The 23,032-nt window shown below is 40.1% G+C and overlaps 1 protein-coding gene and 1 long non-coding RNA gene across 5 annotated transcripts in view; both read right to left on the bottom strand.

The window, feature by feature from the left end:
* Nucleotides 1-7,151, bottom strand: part of TRDMT1 (tRNA aspartic acid methyltransferase 1) — a 67,093-nt gene extending 59,942 nt beyond the window's left edge. For 3 of the 4 annotated variants that reach the window (XM_059915270.1, XM_059915271.1, XM_059915272.1), the window contains exon 1: nt 7,043-7,151. In XM_059915270.1, coding sequence (XP_059771253.1) covers nt 7,043-7,106 — 64 coding nt within the window. In that variant the 5' untranslated portion in view covers nt 7,107-7,151. Of the gene's footprint in view, nt 1-6,464; nt 6,728-7,042 lie in introns of those variants that run through there. The other variant, XM_059915273.1, reaches the window with a different exon arrangement.
* A 5,926-nt stretch (nt 7,152-13,077) lies between these two features.
* On the bottom strand, nt 13,078-20,668 carry LOC132356883 (uncharacterized). Its single transcript, XR_009500136.1, has 3 exons — nt 20,601-20,668; nt 19,773-20,007; nt 13,078-13,354 (listed from the first exon to the last, which is right to left on the bottom strand). It is a non-coding gene; the product is annotated as an uncharacterized LOC132356883 (long non-coding RNA).
* Nucleotides 20,669-23,032: the final 2,364 nt, after the last annotated feature.

Raw genomic sequence — 23,032 nt, 5'->3', positions numbered from 1 at the left:
AAAATGAACATGAAGTGGATCCAGGCTAGTAAATCTGTTCTCTAGTAGAGAAGGTTAAGTAAGCTTTCTAGGGGGTCAAGAGGGCAAAACGGAATATTCCACTCTCTTCAATGCCCTTCTCTTTTACTCTTCATTTTCATTCCATATCATCTATAGCAGCTGTAAATAATTCTTTCCTTCACCAACTTATTCCTGTATAATTCAAATCTAGTCTGAAAGCTCTTTGACAACTTCAAATATTTAATAATCAGTTTCTCCTAAAGGCCATTTTTAACAACTTATAATAACTTTCTATAACTTTATGATTTTTGATAATAGTTGCCCATATTTACTGAGCACTTACTATGTTCCAAGCACTATTTACTGCTTTATTTTTATTAATTCATAATCTTCACAATTCCCCTTTGAGGTAGGTGTTATTATTATCCTCTTTTGTAGAAGAGGACACTGAGGCACAGAAAGTTTCATTTTTCCCCAAGGTCACATAGCTAGGAAGTCCTTCTGACAATAGAACTGTGCTCCTAATAAGAGACCTCTCCTTGAGCCTCTCCTACATAAACACTGTCCACTGTTACTCTCCCATGGAGCCAAATAACAATGATTTAAGACCAAGCTGCTGTAAAAACAAGGTATCTTATTTCCAATTATTGGACACTACCAAATGATTGTCAGAAAGAGTTTAAGTATCAAATATTAAAAAGAATGATTTGCAAAATTCTTAAACTATAATACTTGAAGGATTCCTAAAAGCAGTTGGCAAAGTTAATGTAAAATGGGAGGCATTTACTGCTGTTTCTTCCAAGTGAGTGGTTTCCATTCACTCTAAACTCCTCCCCTATCCTATCCTTTTGCTCTCGTCAGTGGACTTCTTCGTTGACTTCTCTAACTGGCTAATTTGGGAAGAATAAACTGGCCAGGGCTGCTCAGCTCCCCCCTCCTCTTGGGAATGCGCTACCCACAGGGAGCACACATTCTGCTTGCTTCTCCAGCTGTGCCCGGAAGGTAAGCTGCCGACTTCTCTGGCTGAACATGAGCTGACCCACTTGGCCTTCTCACTAAGCTACATGCTCCAACTCAGCCTTTATTAGTAATAAAAATCATATAGATTTTGATTTCCTATTTGCCTTATTCTTCTGTTTTGTTTCTCTTTTTGTTCAGAATTAAGAAGAGGGGTACTATTTATTGAGCTCCCTAAAAAAATCCAATAGATAGGTCCTAACACAGAGTAAATTGGTCATCTATTCATTAACATGGGAGAAGTAATTTGACGTGTGGAATATAGTACAGTAAGTCCCCTACATACGAACGAGTTCCATTCCGAGAGCACATTCGTAAGTAAGTCTAATTTGTTAGTAAGTCCAGCAAAGTTAGCCTAGGTACCCACCTAACACAATCGGCCATATGGTACTGTACTGTAATAGGTTTATAATACTTTTCACACAAATAATACATAACAAACAAACAAACACTAAAGAAAACATTTTTAATCTTACAGTACAGTTTCCATTGTTATCGCTTGGCACTTCTTAGCAGTATCAGCTACATCACCGCTGCTTTTACGCTTGCTTCCAGACATCCTGGGCTTGGAATAAAGATACGGCACTACTGTACTCTATACAGTACTGTACAGTAAAGTACACGAAAGCACAACCACTTGTAGAAGATGAGCGCACGTGACAGTGTACGCCAGAGACTTGAACTAACTTACCTGATTGGACATGTGAATGCAAGTTCGCATCTTTGAAGGTTTGTAGGTAGAGGACTTACTGTAATAAATACTCTGCAGTGAAGTATGCATTCATTTTTCATCACATAAAAGAAAGGTAATTCTGTCATCCAATGGAAAGTTGGGATGCTCCTCTTTGAATACAAAAAATTCACTCTACATATTTCTTCCTTGAATTTCAAGTTCAGAGAAAAAACACTCTAATAACTCCCATAGATACCAAACAACAAATGATACATATTTTTAAACGGGACACATTTTTGCCTTGCTTTACTTTAAATCTGACAATAAGTCATACAAGAATAACTGTGGGAAAATAGGCATAAAGAGGACGTTTTTACAACCTCAAAGGATAAATATAAAAGAAAAAAAGTTAAGCAGTTCAAATTTCAGCCCCTTACAACTGATGTTTCAAAACTACCCCTGGTGACATTCAGATCTACATTTCATCATAATGTACTTATCCCATTTGGTTATAAGCACACCAAATCACAAAGTAGTTTGGTAGAATCCCAAGTTGGAATATAAGTCATTGAGAAATAAAGACAAAAGAGATTCAGAAAATGAATAACTATAACAGGCCTATCCTTTTAACAGAAAATATTAAGGCTGGGTAATTCTTACTAAATATGAATAAGTATTATGTGGCTAAAACTCAAAACCAACACCTTGAAAGACCTTTCAAAATTATTTGGGAGGGCAAGACGTTTTGCTTTTAAGGCTGTCCCAGTAGTTGACTAGATATATAATAGTAATCAGCTAGAGCTTTCCTTTATTCACCACCTTAAACCACATTTTACTCTTTCCCTGATATTATATTTTATGAGAAAAGCAGATTCTTATTTGCTAACCATTCATATTTGCAGGTGTCCTTGCAGGTTCCACTGCTATTTAACTCATGAAACTACTACTTCCACTACTTTCTGAAAAATGTTTTCACTTGGAAGATTCTCTAGCCAAAACTCTACAGGCTATGCAGGCATAAATAATATCAAAGTGGTAATAAGTGGTTCCTATACAGGGGCAAATATGTATTAAAGAATGCAATGACATTTACTATGCTTGTGGCCATCTAGAATCTTTGCCTACGTTTCCTGTTGTTCAAAATTTTGCCACTTTATGAGTCCCTTCTTCCCAAAACTGAAGCCAGAACTCACTCTCCCAGCTTCCTTAGTCTGGCAATGGGATCTAATGGCCACCAACCAACTGCATTCTCACATGACTTCAATTCAGAAATAGCAATGTAAGAAAGCAAATGAGAAAACTCATCTCTTTTGGTAAGAGAGGTGGTAAAGGTGCCCCTTTCAGGGCAAACGTGTGACAGCACCTCTAACCTCCAGTCCTCAGCATTCCTGGTGGAAGCTGTGATGTCAGTACGAGGACTCATGGGGCCGTTGCCCGGAATGTGGTTTGAGTGGTGCCCCCATTCTCTTGACCTGTTTGTTGGGTGTCCTGTAAATTCTGTGGGCTTCCAAATGCCCTTTAAAAATTTTTTTTCTGCTGATGTTAGCTAGAGAGTGGATTCTGTGGTTTGCAACTACGAATTCTGTATCATACAAAAATTTGGACTAAGCAAACTATGGTTTTACCAACGTGATGGTAGAGTGAATACCAATTCAATAACAAACTCAATAGTCCGCTACAGAGAACCTGTCACAAGTGTGCTTCTGTGCTAGAGGTGGTACAGGAACAAAGAAAAATACCACAGAACGAGGACTAAGTTAATACACGGACATGCAGATATAAAATAAAGTTAAAAGAAACTTAGAAGATACAGAAGCATCTATGTAGTTACTGCAACAATACAATAGCATATTGCATATACAGCTAAGGATGAAAAATGCTTATTGATGTATTAAAATGTCCATTGGGTTTGAAGAAAATCTGTCATGCTGCCAAAGAAATTAAATATACCTTTTATAACTACTAGAATTCAGTTATGTGAGAGAAAATATTTACAAATCATATACCTCATAAAAGATCAATATCCAGAATATATACAGAACTCATACAACAGAACAATAAAAAAGACCCAATTCCAAAATGAGCAAAGGACTTAGACATTTCTCCAAAGAAGATACACAAATGGCCAATAAGCACATGAAAAAATGTTCAACTTCCTTAGTTATTAGGAAAAATGGAAATCAAAACCACAATGGGATATTTTTTCACACCCATTAGGATGACTATTATCAAAAAAAAAAAAAAAAAGGGAATAACAAGTCAAGAATGTGGAAATAAAGAAATTGGAACCTTCATACATTGCCCTTGGGAATATAAAATTGTGCAGCCACTAAAGAAGACAATTTAGTGGTTCTTCAAAAAGTTAAACACAGAGTTACCATATGATCCAGCAATTCTACTCCTCCGTATATATTCAAAAGAACTAAAAACAGGGACTCAGATACATACATATAAACCAATGTTCACAGCAGTATTATTCACAATAGCCAACAGGTGGAAACAGCCCATGGGCCCATCAACAGATGAATGGATAAGCAAAATATGGTATATGCATATAATGGAAAATTATTCAACCGTAAAAAGGAATGAAGTACTGATACATACTACAACATGGATGAACCTTGAAAACATCACCCTAAGTGAAATAAGCCAGACACAAAAGGACAAATATTGTATAATTGCACTTATATAAGGTACCCAGTAAAGACAAATTAGTAGAGACAAAGCAGAATAGTGGTCACCGGGGGCTGGGGGAGAGGAGATGGGGAGCAGTTATTTAGAGTATAGAGTTTCTGTTTGCGATGATGAAAAAGTTCTGGAAACAGACAATAGTGATGATTGCACAACACTGTGAATGTAGTACTTAAGCTACCGAATACACTTAAAAATGGTTAAAATGGCACATTTTGTTATGTATATTTTACAGCAGAAAAAATTCAATCATAAACCTTATCTAGAAATTTGCCAAAATTTAAATCCAGTATTATTCCTGTTGGCTGCTTCTCATTATTTAAGATATAGATTCAATTAGTGGATCTAACTAGAAAAATGGCAACATAGATAGCATCGTTAAGAGGTCGGGTTAAGAGACCTAGGTTACAGGGACTTCCCTGGTGGTCCAGTGGCTAAGACTCCGGCTTCAACTAAGATCCCACATGCCACGTGGGCAAAAAATTTAAAAACTTTTTTTTAATTAAAAAAAAAAAAGAGACCTAGGTTACAATACTGGCAACACAGAGAAAGAAGACCTGCAAGCCTGGAAAAGAGAAGCAGGGGAGAGAGCAGGTTGAAGAGGTGGACAGAGCCAGATCTCACAGGCCTACTAAGAAGAGGGGGCTGTGATTCTAACCTCAGAGGGAAACCACTGAAGCAGAGGAGTGACACGATCCAGTTTACTGGGTAAGAGATCACTTTGTTGCTATGTGGAGAAAGGATGGAGTAGGAAAGCAGAGTGGAAGCAGCTGGGAAGGAAGCAGGGGAGCAGTTGGGAAACTGTTTTTAATAATTTAAGTGAAACATGATATAGCTTAGATTTGGGATGGTAGCAGTAGCAATAGAAATATGTGTACAAATTCGGGGTGCATTGACTAGTAGGAGGGAAAATATCTAACTATTTCATTAACCCCCCAAAAGATGCAGATTAAAATTATACAATTTCTCTTATCAAATTCACAAAGGTTAAAAATGGTAATACAAACCCTGAGGAATATGTAGTTTGAGGAGGCACTCAGAAACCTCTGAGAAGCAATCTGCTACGTTACCAAAAGTCTTTAAAAATTCTCATAATTTTTGACTTAGTACCTAGCACATAGTCTTTTATTAATTAATTTGACTTCTAGAAAACACACTAAAGAGAAAAATCAAGGTTTATGTTCAATAATTAATTGCAGCACATTTGTACTTGCAAAAAAAATGGGGGGAAATATCTAACATTCAACACTTAAGGAGTAGCTGAATTATAGCTTGTGATAAAGCACTACATAACCGTTAAAATCATGTTCATTAAGGGGTTTCAAGATATGGAGAAAATGCTGACATTATACAATCCTAGAAAATTAACTAAGAGAGCAAATAATGTTAAAGTTTTGTTCTGTTTTCCTACTGGTAAATTTTGGTATAGGAACTGAACATAGAGAGCCATCAAATAATTGGTAGGCAATAAAAATTTAAGAATCACTAACCTCTTCTAGAATCAAAACTCAATATATATGCTCAGAAAATTTATGTGCTCAACTCATTACATACTGTCCGTATGTTACGGTATTAGTCTCTTGTTATCTTTGGTACTAAAAAAAAGGAAGCAGGGAAGTTTCAGTTTTGCCGTTGTCATAGTAATTTAAGAATAAACATGTGCATTCCAAATCTATTTGTCACTCTATACCTCCAAGGCCTAGCACAGTACCTGGAACATAAGAGGAGCTCAATAAATATTTTTGAGTGAATATCACTGAAAATAAACCTTGCAGTTCCAACTTAGCACCAAAGAAATCTAAAAACCTCAACATGGAAAAGATACATAAAATCGTGACAATACTTTATAATATTGTGAGTGGTTACAATGTACCAGGCATTATTAAAGGTTTTCCCCACTTTTTCTTTAATCCTCATAATTCTCCATCTCTGAATTACTTTTCACGTTGTAAAACCAGGAAACAGGCTCAAAAATGTTAAGGTCACACGGCAACTAAGCTTGAACTCAGGGCTTCTGGCGCCTAAACGTATCCAGACATGAAGTAACAAGACAAGATGTTTCTTCTCAATGATCAGAACTGACCGGGATTTTTCTCCAGGATTCCCCTACAGTTCGGCTGAGTGTTCACTAACTTCTACGTGGCACTGTCGTTATACCTTTGAAGATTCGTCCCGCACCGGCAGAACCCAGCCCAGTGACCTCCCCTCCCCCGCTGTGACCTCCTCGAGGGTGAAGGACCGAGCTTCCACGCCGCTGGTGACAGCCATACCGAACTGGGGCTCGGCACAGGGCAGGGGGCTCACCCCTCCCCCTTTGGCGGTACCGTTTTGGTTTGACTTCACAGCCAAGCCTTAAGGATCAGGACTCAGAAACTGGGTCCTGGTAGGTGCCCCGCCCGCCCTTCGGACCAGGCTCGAGGCGGGAGGAAGGGAGCCTCCGCCCGCAGGGGCGGCTGGGGCGCCGAGCCGACGGTTTCTACGACAACCGAGCAACTCCCCCGCCCACACACACACACACACACACACACGCGCGCGCGCACACACACACAGAGTTTCCCCTGCAGTCTCCGCCCCTAGTGTCTCGCCGCTCCGCCCCTCCCAGGAGCCCGAGCTCTGACCACCAACAACGCGCGAGGGAGGAGGCGGCCTGTGCCCTCTTACCTCTCAGCGCCTGGTGCATACCCCCAATGCCGCTGTACAGCTCCAGGACCCGCAGGGCCTCCATCCCCACGCCGCCGCCGCCGCCGCCGCCGCCGCCTCGGAGCTAGGCCTGCCGGTCCCGTGGCTCCTCCTTCCCCCCGGCAGCGCGGCTCCCTCGCCTTTGGTTCCGCCGCTTTTCAGTACCCCCCGCCCCCTCCTCCTAAAAGCTCAGGCTCACGGCTTCACAGGACAGCGCGGGGCCCGGGGCTGGCAGAGATTAGCAGGCGGACAAAGGGCAGAAAGCACCAAGGCCTCCCAAGTGAATGGCAGCCACTCCTTGGCCGGATTTACGCTCCATCTTCCTTTTAAGGTGTATTCAGGAGCCTTGGGAGGGAAAAAGAAAATCCTGGGCTCAGTAGAGGGGCAAAATCTGGCTTTGCCTCAAAGTGAATTAACACGGGTTAGAATCCAGAAAAACTTATTTTTCAGGCATGCTGCTTTTCTGTCCCTTGGAAGCCTAAAGCGTCCAAAGCTTTCTTCCATTAGCCTTGAGCACGTACCACGTGCCTGGTGTTGGGCCCTAGCTTGAGTGATGGAGATAAATCAGCCTCTCGCCCAGAGAAGGTGCCAAGAGTTACAAGTGCAGAAATCAGCACACGTGCCCCAGAGATCCGGTGTGAGCTAACACAGAGGACGCCTGCTTAATTGTTAGCGAGGTTCATTCTGTTTTAGCTTGGAAAATACCCCCAAGATAGGAGATGCTGTTCATAGAACTATTTAAGTTACAAAATGCAAGTTCATGTGCCTGACGCACAGTGAGGCCAAATGATACTGAAACGTCTGAGTTGGGAGCAGAGAAAGGTGTATTGCAGGGTGAAGCAAGAATAGGTAGCTCGTGCCCAAAAACCCAGACCACTCCAAAGGATTGTAGCAAAGCCTTTGTAAGGGCCAGGTGAGGGAGGGGCGTCCCAGGGTATGTGATCAGCTCGTGCACAGTTCTCTGATTGGTTGATGGTGATCAATCCTTAGGTGCCAGAAGGTCTGGAGCTAATGCTCATGATCATCAAGTAGTTAATTTCTTCCATTTGGTAGTGGTTTTAGCATCTGAAAAACTCAGGAAATATGCATCAGATACAAATTATCTAGGTACTTCAGAGAGGAACTAAAGCAGAAGCTATGGCGGAGGGGGGTCTGTCCCAGAAAGGCCCCATAGTGTCCTGCTCGGTTACAATTACAGCCCTCCAAGTGCTAGGGCCTTGCTTCTCCAAGATGATCCACTGACCAAATTGTTAGAAGCTGGATTACAAACTAAGAAAACATGGTCATGTCCAGGAGAAGAAATGGTCTCATTGTGAAGTGTTTTTCTATTGTTCCCGTTACCACCACACGTTCACTTTTTTTTTTTTTTTTTTTGCCTCTTGGTATGTGGGATCTTAGTTCCCCAACCAGGGTTCAAACCCAGGCCCCCTGCATTGGAAGCACAGAGTCTTAACCACTGGACCACCAGGGAAGTCCCACACACGTTCACTTTTGTTAGGAGAAATTGAGGAGTACCGCTTGTAATAATAACTAATAGAAACATTCACATGTGCTAATGTAATGCTGTTAACAAATAAAAGTATGCCTACTGTGTCTCCGTTATGGAACTGACCCATTTTGATGTGTCCTGTGAAATTTTTTAACCGTAAATGTGTATTGGCCTTTGAATGTTTTTTTGTTTTGGGGGATTTCTTTTGGCTGCATTGGGTCTTCGTTGCTGCGCACGGGCTTCCTCTAGTTGCAGTGAGCAGGGGCTACTCTTTGTTGTGGTGAGTGCGCTTCAGTAGTTGTGGCACGTGTGCTCAGCAGTTGTGGCGCACGGACTTAGTTGCTCCGGGCATGTGGGATCTTCCCGGACCAGGGCTCGAACCCGTGTCTCCTGCATTGGCAGGCGGATTCTTAACCACTGCGCCACCGGGGAAGTCCCAGGCCATTCTTCATTCCCCGGTGAAACATGATGTGGGCTCCTATACTGGACTGCCTACAGGAAGAGAATAGCCTGCTTATGCCAGTTTGAGTAATGAATAAATTACACTCTGATTTTACACAGAAAAAGAATGGTCTTTATGAACTGCACGGAAAATTAAAAAGTAGTCAAATGGAAATAAATTGTCAATAAATGCCCTCAAGAGAAGAAATCATATTCAGAAGAAATTTGAATTGGAAAGACCCAGAGAGCTCATTTACCACATGTGATGATTCCAGACACTTATTCCAGAATGCTTTTTACCAGTTTCTGATCCTCCAGCACGAAGATTGTGAGCTGCTAATGAGGGACACCGCGTACTTTGGAGTTGAAGAGCTTGAATTATTAGAAAAACCTTCTTTATAGTCACCTAAAATACAGTTCCTTTTAGATTTGCCCTCTGCGTTGATTTTGAAGAACTATCCCTCTTCTGTAATGAATTGTATTGTGGTTAAGACTATATGCTTGAAAGCCAAAGAGTGTAGATAAGAAATCGTAGCTTTGCCTCTTGCTAACTGTGTGACTTTAGGAAAGTCACTTAACTTCTCTGAGCCTAAGAGCACATCTAAGATGTGTGAAAATAGAACATGCAACTGCTATGGGGATTCAATGAGAGTTAAGAGCACTTTGCCCAGTACCTGGAACAATATAAATGTATATATGATAAATGGTATCTATATAATGACATTCTCTAAGTGATGCATTCTCAGTCCCTTCAACTGGGTCCTATGGCATGCCTCTGACCCCTAAGTCAATCACACTCCACTTTGGTGATGCCTGTTTGAGGAGCCATAAGTGAACACGGGGCCCAAGCAAGGTCACATCAGCAAGTAGAGTGGTCCAGATGGACACAGACATCTAAGGGCTCTAGGGGAGCTTATGGGAGGCATACTGGGGTGGCCAGGGCTTGGAGCAGTGTGAAGTAAAGGCTGGATTTGGAAAGCCATAGCCATGACTGAGGGTCTGCTGAGCAAAGAAGAAGCATAGGAAATCAGAAGGCAGCAGCACACATAATGAGAGACTCCCTCTTAGCTCTTAACTCCCAGAAAGACCATGGCAGCTGTGAAGGTGTGTCTACACATCTGGCAATCTCAGGAAAAAAATTGCTAAAGTGACCTCACCCAGGATTCATGAGCAGGTGAGACCTAGGATGGAGGTGACAGGAAACTTATTATTACCATCCGATCATTTATGATTCTTTTATGTGCCAGGCACTGAAGAAACTTTTAATTAAAAAATTTTAAGGGTAAAAATCTGCCATCTATTTCTGACCATAAAAATGCCAACAATAAAAAACAATTTAATACCTTCTTCTCTCTAAGCATAGGACTATTTTACCAATTTCATTGAACTACACTGGCCAGTAGGGTAGCCATTTGCCACATCTGTTGACTTACGTTTAATTAACATTAAATACTTAGTTCATTAGTCACTTGAGGCACATTTCAAGTAGCACATGTGGCTGGTGGCTCAGCAAAAAGAGACCATTTCTGTCGTCACAGAAAGTTCTCTTGGACAGAACTACTCAAGAGTGATAGTCTCTTGAAGTTATGACATTCATGGGTAGCCCACCAATAAATGGACAGTGTTGAAATGTGCAGCAATCACTTAATTACTGCATACTGAACACTGATTTAAATAAGTGCCCTAAAATATGGAGTAAAAGGAACGCAAAGAAAAGCAAACCTTGTAGCCAAACATTCATCTTCTGTCTCTGGGGTCCAGACACCTTATTCATAGACTGTCATAAAGGAAAAGAAACAGGAAATAGCAGATGTGTCCTATCAATGACATCATAAATTTCTAAGAGAAGAAGTACAGATGGAAAAATATGAACTTCCTGGAGTCTGGAAGGAATAGTACTTTTCTGCTCTGAAGAATATTCTAGTGACTTCGGATTGTAAACACTATCTTACACTTACCTCAGAAGAAGAAAAAGAAAAAATGGTTTTTTAAATTGGAATCAAGAGGAAATTTCATGTTAGATTTTTTTTTGCTGAAAAGCATAGAAACCATGCAGTGTGCCTTATAGCTTTGCCATTTCCAAGGACTCAGTCATAGATTCTGACCTGGATTTTTCTCTTTGAGGCTCTTTCTGAAATTTCGAATCAACCAATGTTTTGCAGCAAATTTTAAAGATTACATTTTAATTAAAGACAGTGAGATTCTCTATCTTTAAAACTGCTTTCGGGCTTCCCTGGTGGCGCAGAGGTTGAGAATCTGCCTGCCAATGCAGGGGACGCGGGTTCGAGCCCTGGTCGGGGAGGATCCCACATGCCGCGGAGCAACTGGGCCCGTGAGCCACAACTACTGAGCCTGCGCGTCTGGAGCCTGTGCTCCGCAACAAGAGAGGCCGCGATAGTGAGAGGCCCGCGCACCGCGATGAAGAGTGGTCCCCGCTCGCCGCAACTAGAGAAAGCCCTCGCACAGAAACGAAGACCCAACACAGCCAAAAATAAAAATAAATTAATTTTAAAAAACTGCTTTCATATGCTCATGGAAAGTTAGAGCAGGAAGGAACCTTAAGGACTATTTGGTCCAGTGTTTTTCCAACTGTTTTTAGATGTAGAATCTTTTGTTCAAACAAAATCTGATTTAGAATCAGGGCAGGGACTTCCCTGGCGGTCCAGTGGTTAAGACTCTGCGCTTCCACTGCAGGGAGTTTGGGGTTCGATCTCTGGTCAGGGAAGTAAGATCCCACATGCCACGTGGCACGGGCAAAAAATTAAAAAAAAAAAAAAAAAAGTATAGAATCAGGGCAGAGAGGGAGAGGTGGAGTGAGGGTGCACACACACAAACACACACACACAAACACACACACACACACACACACACAGCTGTCCTCTTGTCGAAGCATGGATAATCAGCAGCCCAGAATCACCTCTCCTACTGCCATTGGTCTCCGTAGCTGCGTCTAAGTGACCCGGTGGGACATGGATTGTAAACCATTGATTTCATCCAACCTCAGTTTGAGAGATGAAGACACAGAGATCCAGAGGGATTAGGTAACTTGCCCAGGCCCGCAGGTAGGTGGAGAACAGGGAATTCCAACTCACTGGAAAGTCCATAACTTAGTACAAAAGATACTTCATCGGCTCTGCTGTTCCATGCCTGCTGGGCCCCTATCCCCAGATGAAAAGCCCAGGGGTCCAAACAAAAGCAGCCCTAGTCACCAGAATATGGTGCTTCCTGAGAACAGGTTGGCCTGAGGAATAAAGGCAACTTTGGAGAATTGTGAAGTGAACCCGAACCCATACAGCAATGCATGTTCTAAAGGTCAGGCAAAAAGGTTAATTTTGCTTCACCAAAGAGGATCAATCTCAAGGACTAATTACTAACATTTATAACAGATTCTCTGCCCAGTCACTCCTGCAAAGGCAGCTTGATACAGGGTAAGGAACATGGTCCTTAAAATAAACTGGTTAAAACTGGAAACAAACCAAATGTGCCTCAAGTAACAAATGAATAAACAAATGGTATAACTATACAAAGGAATACTACTCAGCCATAAAAAGAAATACTGATATACTTGAAGCATAGATGATTCTTAAATGAATAATGCAAGAGAAAGAAGCCAGACACGCAGAACTACATGCTATATGACAAAGACAAAACTAATGTCATGGAAAGATCAGGAGTTTCCTGGGGCCAGCACAAAGGAGAGACTGAATGCAAAGGGTCATAGGAGGATTTTTTGGGATGATACAAAGAGCTTTATTTTTTTTTTCGATGTGGACCATTTTTTAAAGTCTTTATTGAATTTGTTACAATATTGCTTCTGTTATATGTTTTGGTTTTTTGGCCGCGAGGCATGTGGGATCTTAGCTCCCCAACGAGGGATCAAACCCACAGCCCCGGCACTGGAAGGTGAAGTTGTAACCACTGAACCACCAGGGAAGTCCCCAAGCTTTATGTTTTGATCATGGTAATGCTTACTTAGCCGTATACACTTGTCAAAATTATACATTAGAATTAATTTTATTGCACAATTATACATCAATAAATCTTATTCTTTTTATTAATTAATTAATTTTTATTTTTGGCTGTGTTGGGTCTTCATTGCTGCATGGCTTTCTCTAGTTGCAGCGAGCAGGGGCTACTCTTCGTTGCGGTGCGCGGGCTTCTCATCGTGGTGGCTTCTCTTGTTGCAGAGCACGGACTCTAGGCACGCGGGCTTCAGTCGTTGTGGCACTCGGGCTCAGTAGTTGTGGCGCACGGGCTTAGTTGCTCCGCGGCATGTGGGATCTTCCTGGACCAGGGCTCGAACCCGTGTCCCCTGCATTGGCAGGTGGATTCTTAACCACTGAGTCAACAGGGAGGTTCCAAAGCTTATTTTAAAAGAATAAACAAATTGGTTAATATGAATCCTGACTCTAATACTCACTTTCTTCCTCTATGAAAGAAGGGTAACATTTGCTAGCAAGGTAGTCGTCTGTATCCAATCGATTATTAATTTGTATATATATATACATATATTTGTGTGTGTGTGTATATATATATATATATATATATGTATATATATATATATAAAAGAGAGAGAGAAATGCAGTAATATGCCTAGAACAATAGATACTGATTTCCTTCCACTTTGTTCTGTTTGAGCTTTGTTCAGTTAACAGCTGAACCACAAATTATAATGTAAGGTATAACCCATTCTTTTCTAACAATTACATAGAGAGAATTATTTTCCTAGTGTGTTTCAAAAAAGTTATATTACCAGGAGACTAGGTTGCATATTATCCAACAAGATGTCTTTATTGTTTTCTTTTACAGCCTTCAATGAATAGAGGAGATAAAAATGTAATGCCTTTGAGAGCTGTTATTACTTTGCTCCTTTTCTTTAGTAATTTACCTGAATATCCAGAACTGTCTGAGGTAACCAAATCACACAAACCAAATGTATCAGGAAGAGGAAAAGGGAAAAGACATACACACGCAGGCACACCTGCATGCACACACACACACACTCCATAAAAGCCCTTATTATTCTTCATAGTCTTTTTTTCAAAAGTTGCTACAATTATCAGTACTGACAAACTAAAAGCCAGAGAAGAATCATATACAAGGATTTTTCATTTTACCCTTGCTAGTTAGGTAGTGGTTTAGATGCACGACAGAACTTAGAATCATTCTCATATGATCCAATAGTGATAAAAATAAATGAAATATAACAGTCCCATAATACTGCACTTACTATATTTATTCACTGTATAAGGAAAAAAACCAACTTCGTATTTATTTAAAATTGTTAAAATTGACTTTACTAGCTTTCAAAGTCACTTCCATAAATATTATACAACACAAGCCCAACTTATTCCCCAAACGTTCTATTCACACTTGGGATGCACCAGAGGCCATTAACCCTTGCATTCTAGAGTTAAACTGATTCCTGCAGATCAAGACTATTAGTGTTTCATTTCCATTTAAGGTAATTACTGCTAAGTTAAAATACAGTACAAGTCCCAAAGGGATTTGCTCTATGTTTAGTCATTCAGAGAATAGGAAGACTGAAATAGACTATATTTCAGTAGACGGCGAAAGTATGTTTTAATAATAGGATAACATCAATAATACATGATAATATAGGCTTATAAGTTTCAAAGAACTTTATGAATGTTTAAAATGCTTATTAATCTATTTTAGACCTATCAGATTTTCTTTTTTAATATTCTGCTTTATTACAAAGAATAAAAAGGAGAAAACTTCACATGACTTGCTCAGTGTCACATAAAACAATATTCTCCGGGTTAACAGATTAATTTACAAATCACAGAGGCACATTTTTAAAGGAAGAGAAATTAGAAGATAGTAAGAGTATTTTAAAAAAATATCCGGAAGGCATCAAGTAATAAATAAGAGAGTTGGCATATTTTGAGGGAAAAATTCACATTAGCAGTTAAAAATCATTCTGGTTAGGAAAGAATGTCTGGAATCTACATGTCATATCTTTTTTCACTCCGTTCATTTTAGGTTCAAATCCTAGAATAGGGTGGGAAAAGAATGCAACAAAGAGCAGTCTTTATATATCCTTGTAGAGTTCACAGTTTTAAAATCCAAAAGCTTCAAATTGCAGTTTCATCAAAATACTTGTTCCCTATAGAGATGAGACATTATTATTTGGAAAATAAATTTTTGTTTATCACCGAAAGTGAAAGAGACCTGATAAACATACATTAGAAATACCCAGAGAGTGACTTACTTCCCTGGTGGCGCAGAGGTTAAGAATCTGCCTGCCAATGCAGGGGGCACGGGTTCGAGCCCAGATCTGGGAAGATCCCACATGCCGCGGAGCAACTAAGCCCATGCGCCACAACTACTGAGCCTGCGCTCTAGAGCCCGTGAGCCACAACTACTGAGCCCATGTGCCACAACTACTGAAGCCCGCATGCCTAGAGTCCGTGCTCCACAACAAGAGAAGCCACCGCAGTGAGAAGCACGCGCACCACAACGAAGAGTAGCCCCTGCTTGCTGCAACTAGAGAAAGCCCACGTGCAGCAATGAAGACCCAACGCAGCCAAAAATAAATAAAATATTTAAACCATAATTGGGAAAATAGGGAAATATATATAAAAAGAAGGAAAGAACTATGGCTGATATTTTGATGTTTCTCCTGCTAGTCTTTGCACAAATTATATTTTACCAAAATCATAATTTTATCGCATATGTATTTTTTAAAATTTATTTATTTATTTTGGCTGCATTAGGTCTTCGTTGTTGTGTGCGGGCTTTCTCTAGTTGCGGCGAGCAGGTGCTACTCTTCGTTGTGGTGCGAGGGCTTCTCATTGTGGTGGCTTCTCGTGTTGCAGAGCATGGGCTCTAGGCGCACGGGCTTCAGTAATTGTAGCACGCGGGCTCAGTAGTTGTGGCGCACAGGCTTAGTTGCTCTATGGCATGTGGGATCTTCCCAGACCAGGGCTCGAACCCGTGTCCCCTGGATTGGCAGGCGGATTCTTAACCACTGCACCACCAGGGAAGCCCCTCGCATATGTATTTTATACCCTGATTATTTTCACCTAACGTTTTATCATTACCAATTCTGCACTTCATTATATATATCAAAAGATATACATTTTTAAGTGTGATCTCTATTTTTTCTGAATTTTAGAAATTTTAGAAATAATACACACTAATTTTGAGGGGTAAAACAAATTACAAAAGTATAAAAAGGAAATAAGATACATCCTTCTATAAAACCTTGATTCCATCCTTACCCCTAAAACACAACCACTTTTAACACTTTACTGAATATCTTTCCTGCCTTAACAATACATAAGTACATAAACAATAATTTATTTTTCCATTCTCTCAGTATTGAACACTTAAGACGTTTTAGTTTTTCACATCAATAGTGAGTGTAATGTATATTCTTGCATATTAATATTCAAATATTCTCTTATTATGTTTACCAGATCGAGTCTAAAACGGGGTTACTGGGTAAAAAGTTTATAATTATAACCTAAGTCCTTTATGCAGATGGTCAAAAGTCATCTCCAAAAAAGACTGCAGAGACCATATTCCCATCAGCAGTGGCTGGAACGTTCTCCTGTTGTATCCTTATGAAGTGTTGCCATTTGTAACCTTTGTCAATCTTGTAGGTCACAAATGAGTATGGTATTTTTATTTTCCCTTTTTTTGATTAACATAAAAACCTAAATTTTTATATGTTTAGGGTTAAGTATACATTTATTAGTCATCTGTAATTTTTTCTCTTGTCAATTATTTGTGACATTTGTCCTTTTTCTACTGGGTTAATATGCATTTTTTATTGAATTATCACAAATGTTATTTTTGTTGTTAGTTCTAAAGCTATCAGCCACATGTATTACAAAAACACTTCCCAGTTCTACATTTTCCATTTAATTTGGTTTATAATATCTTATGACACAAAAGTACTTAATTTTCTGCAGCCAAATCATGCATATTTTTCCTTTGTGACTTACCCTGTATCTTTTTAGGCTTAGAGAGTCCTTTACTTAGAAAAAAATGAGCTAAATTCACTTCCATGTTCTTTTTTTCCTTATGTTTCAGTTTTAAAATTTATTTTGATATAGTATGCAAGGTGAGTTTTTTTTTTTTTTTTTTTTTTTACACAAATGTTCATAGAAGCTTTATTTGTAACAGCCAACAACTGGAAACAACCAGATGTCCTTAAGCAAGTGAATGGATAAACAAGTTGTGGTACATCTGTTCATTAGAATATTACTCAGCAATAAAAAGTGATGAACTGGGGGCTTCCCTGGTGGTGCAGTGGTTAAGAATCTGCCTGCCAATGGAGGGAACACGGGTTCGAGCGCTGGTGCAGGAAGATCCCACATGTAGCGGAGCAACTAAGCCCGTGAGCCACAACTACTGAGGCTGCGCTCCAGAGCCCGTGAGCCACAACTACTGAAGCCCACGCGCCTAGAGCCCGTGCTCCACAACAAGACCGCAATGAGAAGCACGCACACGCAACGAAAAGTAGCCCCAGCTCGCTGCAACTAAAGAAAGCCCGCGTGCAGCAATGAAGACCCAACGCAGCCAAAAATAAATAAATAAATAAATTTATTAAAAAAAAAAAAAAAGTGATGAACTATTGATTAACACAAAAACATGGATGAGTCTCAAAGAAAGGATGTTCAGTGAAAGTAACCAGGCAAGAAAAGAGTATATACTGTATAATTCCATCTTTATAAAATTATAGAAAACACAAATCATCTATAGTAACGAAAATTAGATTAAGGCTTCCTTTGGGGATGCAGAGGGGAGGGGTAGAGAGGAGACACTATAAAGAGGCAAGAGGAAATTGGGGGTGGGTGATGGATATATTCATTACTTTTAATGTGATGATAGTTTCACAGGTGTATAAATAGGTCAAGACTCATCAAATTCTACACTTTAAGTATGTACTGTTTATTGTATGTCAGTTATACCTCGATAAAGCTATAAAAAAATTTTAAACTGAGCAAAGGCCTTATGGGAAAACAGTCATTGTGGTTTTAGAAAATTACAATTAGATATTAAGAAGTAAAATGGAAATACTCTGATTTTAGAGGCACAAGTTAGAGGTTGAGAGGAGTGACCCTTTAGAAGAAGGCAAAATATAAGAAAAAAGTCTAATAATCAAGACTGTCAGATGATAAAATAAAGTGGTCTCAGAGGTAGTAAGTTCCCAGTCCCAGAAGTATTAATCTGATGACCATTTGAACAATCCTAAAAATAGATGCTTGCCTTGGTCAGGCAATTATCTTATACGACTCCTCAGATTCTTTTAAACTCTAAAGTCACCCATTCACTGAGACAACACTGGCAGGATATACTTGCTGGTAGCAAACTCCCTGTTACTGATGCTCATGAAAACAACCACGAGGAATTTTCCACGAGAATAAAAGAAGTGAAAGTAATTCAAAGCACTAGGACTTCAAAGAAGTAAAGTTGAAAGGAAATCATTTCTTCAGATATAGAAATCACAAGTGAGTACAAAGAGAACAGTGAGTGATGGAACTTTGGGGAGGGGGTGGTTGGGTGGCAGACAGTCTGGGTGTGAGAATATTTGGGAGGAGGGGGTCAGCAGTGGGGGAGTCTAGAAAACCTAAGGTGTTGGTATAAGAAACTGAGAACCGGTGGTTTCAGCAGGGATTGGAAGACTGGGGTCTAGGGATGTTTTATCACAGATGCTGTTGGACTTAATTTGGAATAATCTTCTGAAGAACAAAATATACCGCCATGTTCAAAAACTTCCAAGAGCTTCCTTTTGTACTTAGAATACCACTAAAATTCTTTAGCAGGGTTACATAGGTACTGCTAAGTGAAAATAGCAAGACGCAGGGAAATGTACAACAAAAACGGAATAGCATTAAAAACAAAAACAATAACAACTTCTTGTATGTACGTGTATTCTATATGAGCCTTTTACACAAGGGCATCACTCTCAATGATGGCACTAAATTAAAACTTCTCCTAAAGCCTGTCCCCGGTCCCCCACAAGCCCCACTCTGGCATATGGTGCTGCTCTGAGGGGAGACAGGGATAATTGCTGGAAGCAGAGGGCGTCCAGTGAGGAGCAGCTGTGATCCCTACCAGCCACCTGGATGAAGCAATTAAATGATCCAGTGAGTGAAGAGACACCAAAGGGATGAAAATTGACTTGGGTAAAGGGAAAATGAGGTCAATTTCCTCACTCCTGAAAACCAAGGTGAATGTTAAGGGCAGACCCTTCTCAAGGTGAGGTTTTTAAACCCAACTTTCCTCTAAAAATCTAGTTTCCCCTTTCACATTGGTTTTTAATACTTCCGGTTCTACACACTATGTTCTAATTTAGTGTGATCTGCATTGGGGCGGGGTATCCCTTGGAAAAGTCTGCTGGGGAACCACACTTTTAATTACTCAAGCTTCATAATACATTCTCACATCTGGTAGGAAGCGTCACAATTCCTCTACTTTGGAAAACATTTCTTAGCTATGCCTTCCCGTTCTTAGCTCCTTTCAATGTTTTCCCAAGATCTGGTACCGGTTACCCTCTGAGTTCCTTTCCGTGAGAAGAGCAGAAGAGATCAAAACCCAGCACCTAGAGGACATGTTAGATTTTCCCACATACCTTGCGGCTGTGGGTAGTGTGACACCAGGGACCGTTTCTACTCTTTCAGCTTTAGAGGGGGGCTTTTTAAAGTCATAAGTCCATTTTGATGCTTCCAATTCTATAACACCCTTTTAAACCTTGCTTTATCTAATGTAGCACTTATTACGCACTTCCCCCCTTTTCAGACCTACCTGTACACCATCTTTTCACCAACCTTGATGCACCATGCTATGTGTTTAAATGCTAAACCCTGTTTACATGGGTGTTAATGGGTGTTGCACAAAATTTAGAAGAATCCATCTCTCTCTCTCTCTCTCTCTCTCTTTTCCTTTTGGACTCTTGCCCCCATATCCTCAAGTTGGCTCAGAGTTGACTGGTCCACAGAATCTTTCCAGGTATTTTCATCTCTTTGGAGCACATCACCCGCTATCAGCAAAGAAAAGGAAAGGAGAAGCGTGGAGGGGAGGGAAGACAAAATGAGAGGAGAGAAAAGAAAAAAAATCACTAAAGTGTAAGGCCCCTGGCCTCACTAATATTGTCCCCATATACTTATAATAAAAATGTAATAAAACAGAAAATATTTCAAGACTTAAAATCTTTCTCTCGTTTTTCCTAATTAGGAACCAAAATACAGACTTTGCTTTATTTTTCAATTCAAATTAATGCCATGGTTTTTATTATTGTTATTATTTATTTTTAATTAAGGGCAATTTTAGTACTAAATTCGAATATTTCAGGAGTCCCCTGGGTGGATGGATGCACAGATAGGTATTTTATTATCTCACGATTTGACTACCCTAAATCTGCCATGCCAACCAAGCGTAGTTTAAAAAACAACCAAATTGACATCAAGAATTATTAGAGAAATGTATAATATATCAAGTTTTAAAATTCTCAGCAAGTTTTGATAGGTCTGTATAATTTTCACAATAGTATCTAGGATCTACAAAAACAAGCACAGGAGGCTTCCATGGCATTCCAATGACAAGCCCATATTCATATTATACTCAGATACCCACCTCCAAAACTATCACAAGGCAGTCACAGACATTTTTGGCATGAGCTCAGAGTTGTATATATCTGTACACATTTATTTATGTGTGTTTTCACATTTTAAAAAGTTATGCCTGAAATGCAAAAAAAAAAAATTTAAACACAATACATAATATTTTTGTTTAATTTGTCTTGAGACAAGTTTATTTTAACACACATGGTAGTCTAGGATCATCTTACAACTGATGAAAGTTAACCATTTTTTAACTTCATGGGAACACTATTTTTAAACACATTTTATCTCCCAAAGTAATAACATAAATCAGTCCCAAGTGCTATGTCAGTTGCTTTAACAAAAAAAACAACCACGACCAAAAAAACTGCCTATGAGGAAAAACCACTACTCACATTTACAGCTTTACTTTGTGATTAGGGTGGGCATTCATGAGGCTCCCAATTACAACACCTGCATGTGTAAACCATCCTTTCCTCTGCAGCACCAGCAACTTTGGGGTGATAGTCTGTGAAATCAAAGCATCCCCAAAGCGGTCCTCTCCCCTTTTACCTTGAATAGGAGTTAAAATGCAAGTTTTGACTAAAGTACTGAACACTAGACACCATGTTCCAAAGTGAAATACAACGGTATAAAGCAACATTTTCAAAGGAAGCATGCCAGGAAGGTTATGTAACTCTTATAACCATTTATCCACGTCAAAGGCAAAAAGAGTTGGAGATTTTTGAAGATGAAGGTTTTTGGATCAAGTTGCCAGCATGCTGTGTGAATCTGACCAGAAGATCTATGGGGTTGTTTGCTTACTGCAAGTGTAAGGCAAAGAGCTTCAAAGGGCTACCCAGGGATTGAAAATTGTGTCCTCATTACCCTCTGAGCTTTTGAAGGTAAAGTATTTCCCTTGGACCAGATCTGAGCCATGCAAGATAGCACTAGCTGTCTTAGATCCTGTTCAGGATCATCCGCTGGAAAGTAGGTACCATAGCAAAAAGCAGCAAGGGGTGTACTTCAGAATGACTCCTTGAGGCTGTGGATGACCAAATACAAATGCACTTCTGCAGGTCAAGGGAGCTTTGGGAAACAAAGAAGCACCTGTTAGAAGAAGGGCCAGTTTTAAACACAGGCCAAATGGAGAGGGCCAGTTTTAAGTACTGGATCATCAACAGTCCTTGTCAAGTAAGAACTTTCTTATCTCCCCATCCTTTTCTCTGCTATGAGCTCTAACCCTAGAGCAGCAAGAAACTTCAGTTACCAAGACGGAGAAGAAGTAGGAGCACTTCAGAGAGAGAGAGAGAGGCAGAAGGAGAGGGAAAGGGAAGGAGGGAGAGGGAGAGGGGGAGAGGGAGAGAGGGAGAGAGGGAGAGAGAGAGAGGGAGAGAGAGAGAGAGAGGGAGAAGGAGAGGGAAAGGGAAGGAGGGAGAGGGAGAGGGGGAGAGGGAGAGGGGGAGAGGGAGAGAAGGAGAGAGAGAGAGAGAGAGGGAGGGAGAGAGAGAGAGAGAGAGAGAGAGGGAGAGAGGGAGGGAGCGAGAGAGAGAGACCTGGACTCCCATTTCCTACAGCTCTTTGCCTCTGCATGCTCATGCTGGGAAAGGGAAGACATGTAACTTTCAAGCAAGATTGTGATTTTGTTTGTTACAGGAACGTGGACATTACAAATGACTATGGTTAATTTTCTCATTGGAAGCAACTGGGAAGTCTTTGATTTTCAAAAGTCGTGGGAATTGCTTGGATTGTCATTTGCACGATGATCAGACCATTTTCAAAGCTGTCCCCCTTGTCTTTTTATTCCCTCCTGCCCTTGACTTTCACACACAACCTTTCTTCCTCTTCTTCATGCTACAGTTTAATAATGATAATCACAACAACAGCCCACATTACTGAATGCTTACTCTGTGCCAGGCACTCTGCTATGTATTTTATACATACATTTCCCATTTCATCTTCACACGAATCTGTATTATTACCCCCCCTATTTTACATATGAGGAAACTGAGGTTTATCCATGGTTGCAAGTAAGTAGAGGATTGGGAATTTACCCAGGTAGCCTGACTCGAAAACAATGAATAAATATGTAGTCTCTCAGTTCAAAGGATAAAAAATACCAGGCTTGCTTTCTTTAATAAAACATATGTGGATCTCCCCCCACTTCATGAGAAAATGGGAACATTCCATTGAAGGAGAAGTAGTAGAAAAGTAAACATAGCTATTTTTTGTAATCATAAAATCCGCTGATGTACACACTTATTCCAAACTCCTGGATGATATCATTATGTCAACAATCACAAAGCTTTCTCAATCTGGACATGAAATAACCACAATCAAAACAACAACACCTAAAATTTGTAATGTTTGAGCTTTAAAACTGCCTTTTCATATTTTAATCTAATTTTCTTCTCACAACAATCCTGTGAGTAGGTATCATGAATACTATGTTTTCCATGAGGAAAT

Source organism: Balaenoptera ricei, chromosome 2 (assembly GCF_028023285.1).
Source record: "Balaenoptera ricei isolate mBalRic1 chromosome 2, mBalRic1.hap2, whole genome shotgun sequence".
NCBI lineage: Eukaryota > Metazoa > Chordata > Mammalia > Artiodactyla > Balaenopteridae > Balaenoptera > Balaenoptera ricei.
This window is presented reverse-complemented; position numbering and strand designations above follow the sequence as displayed.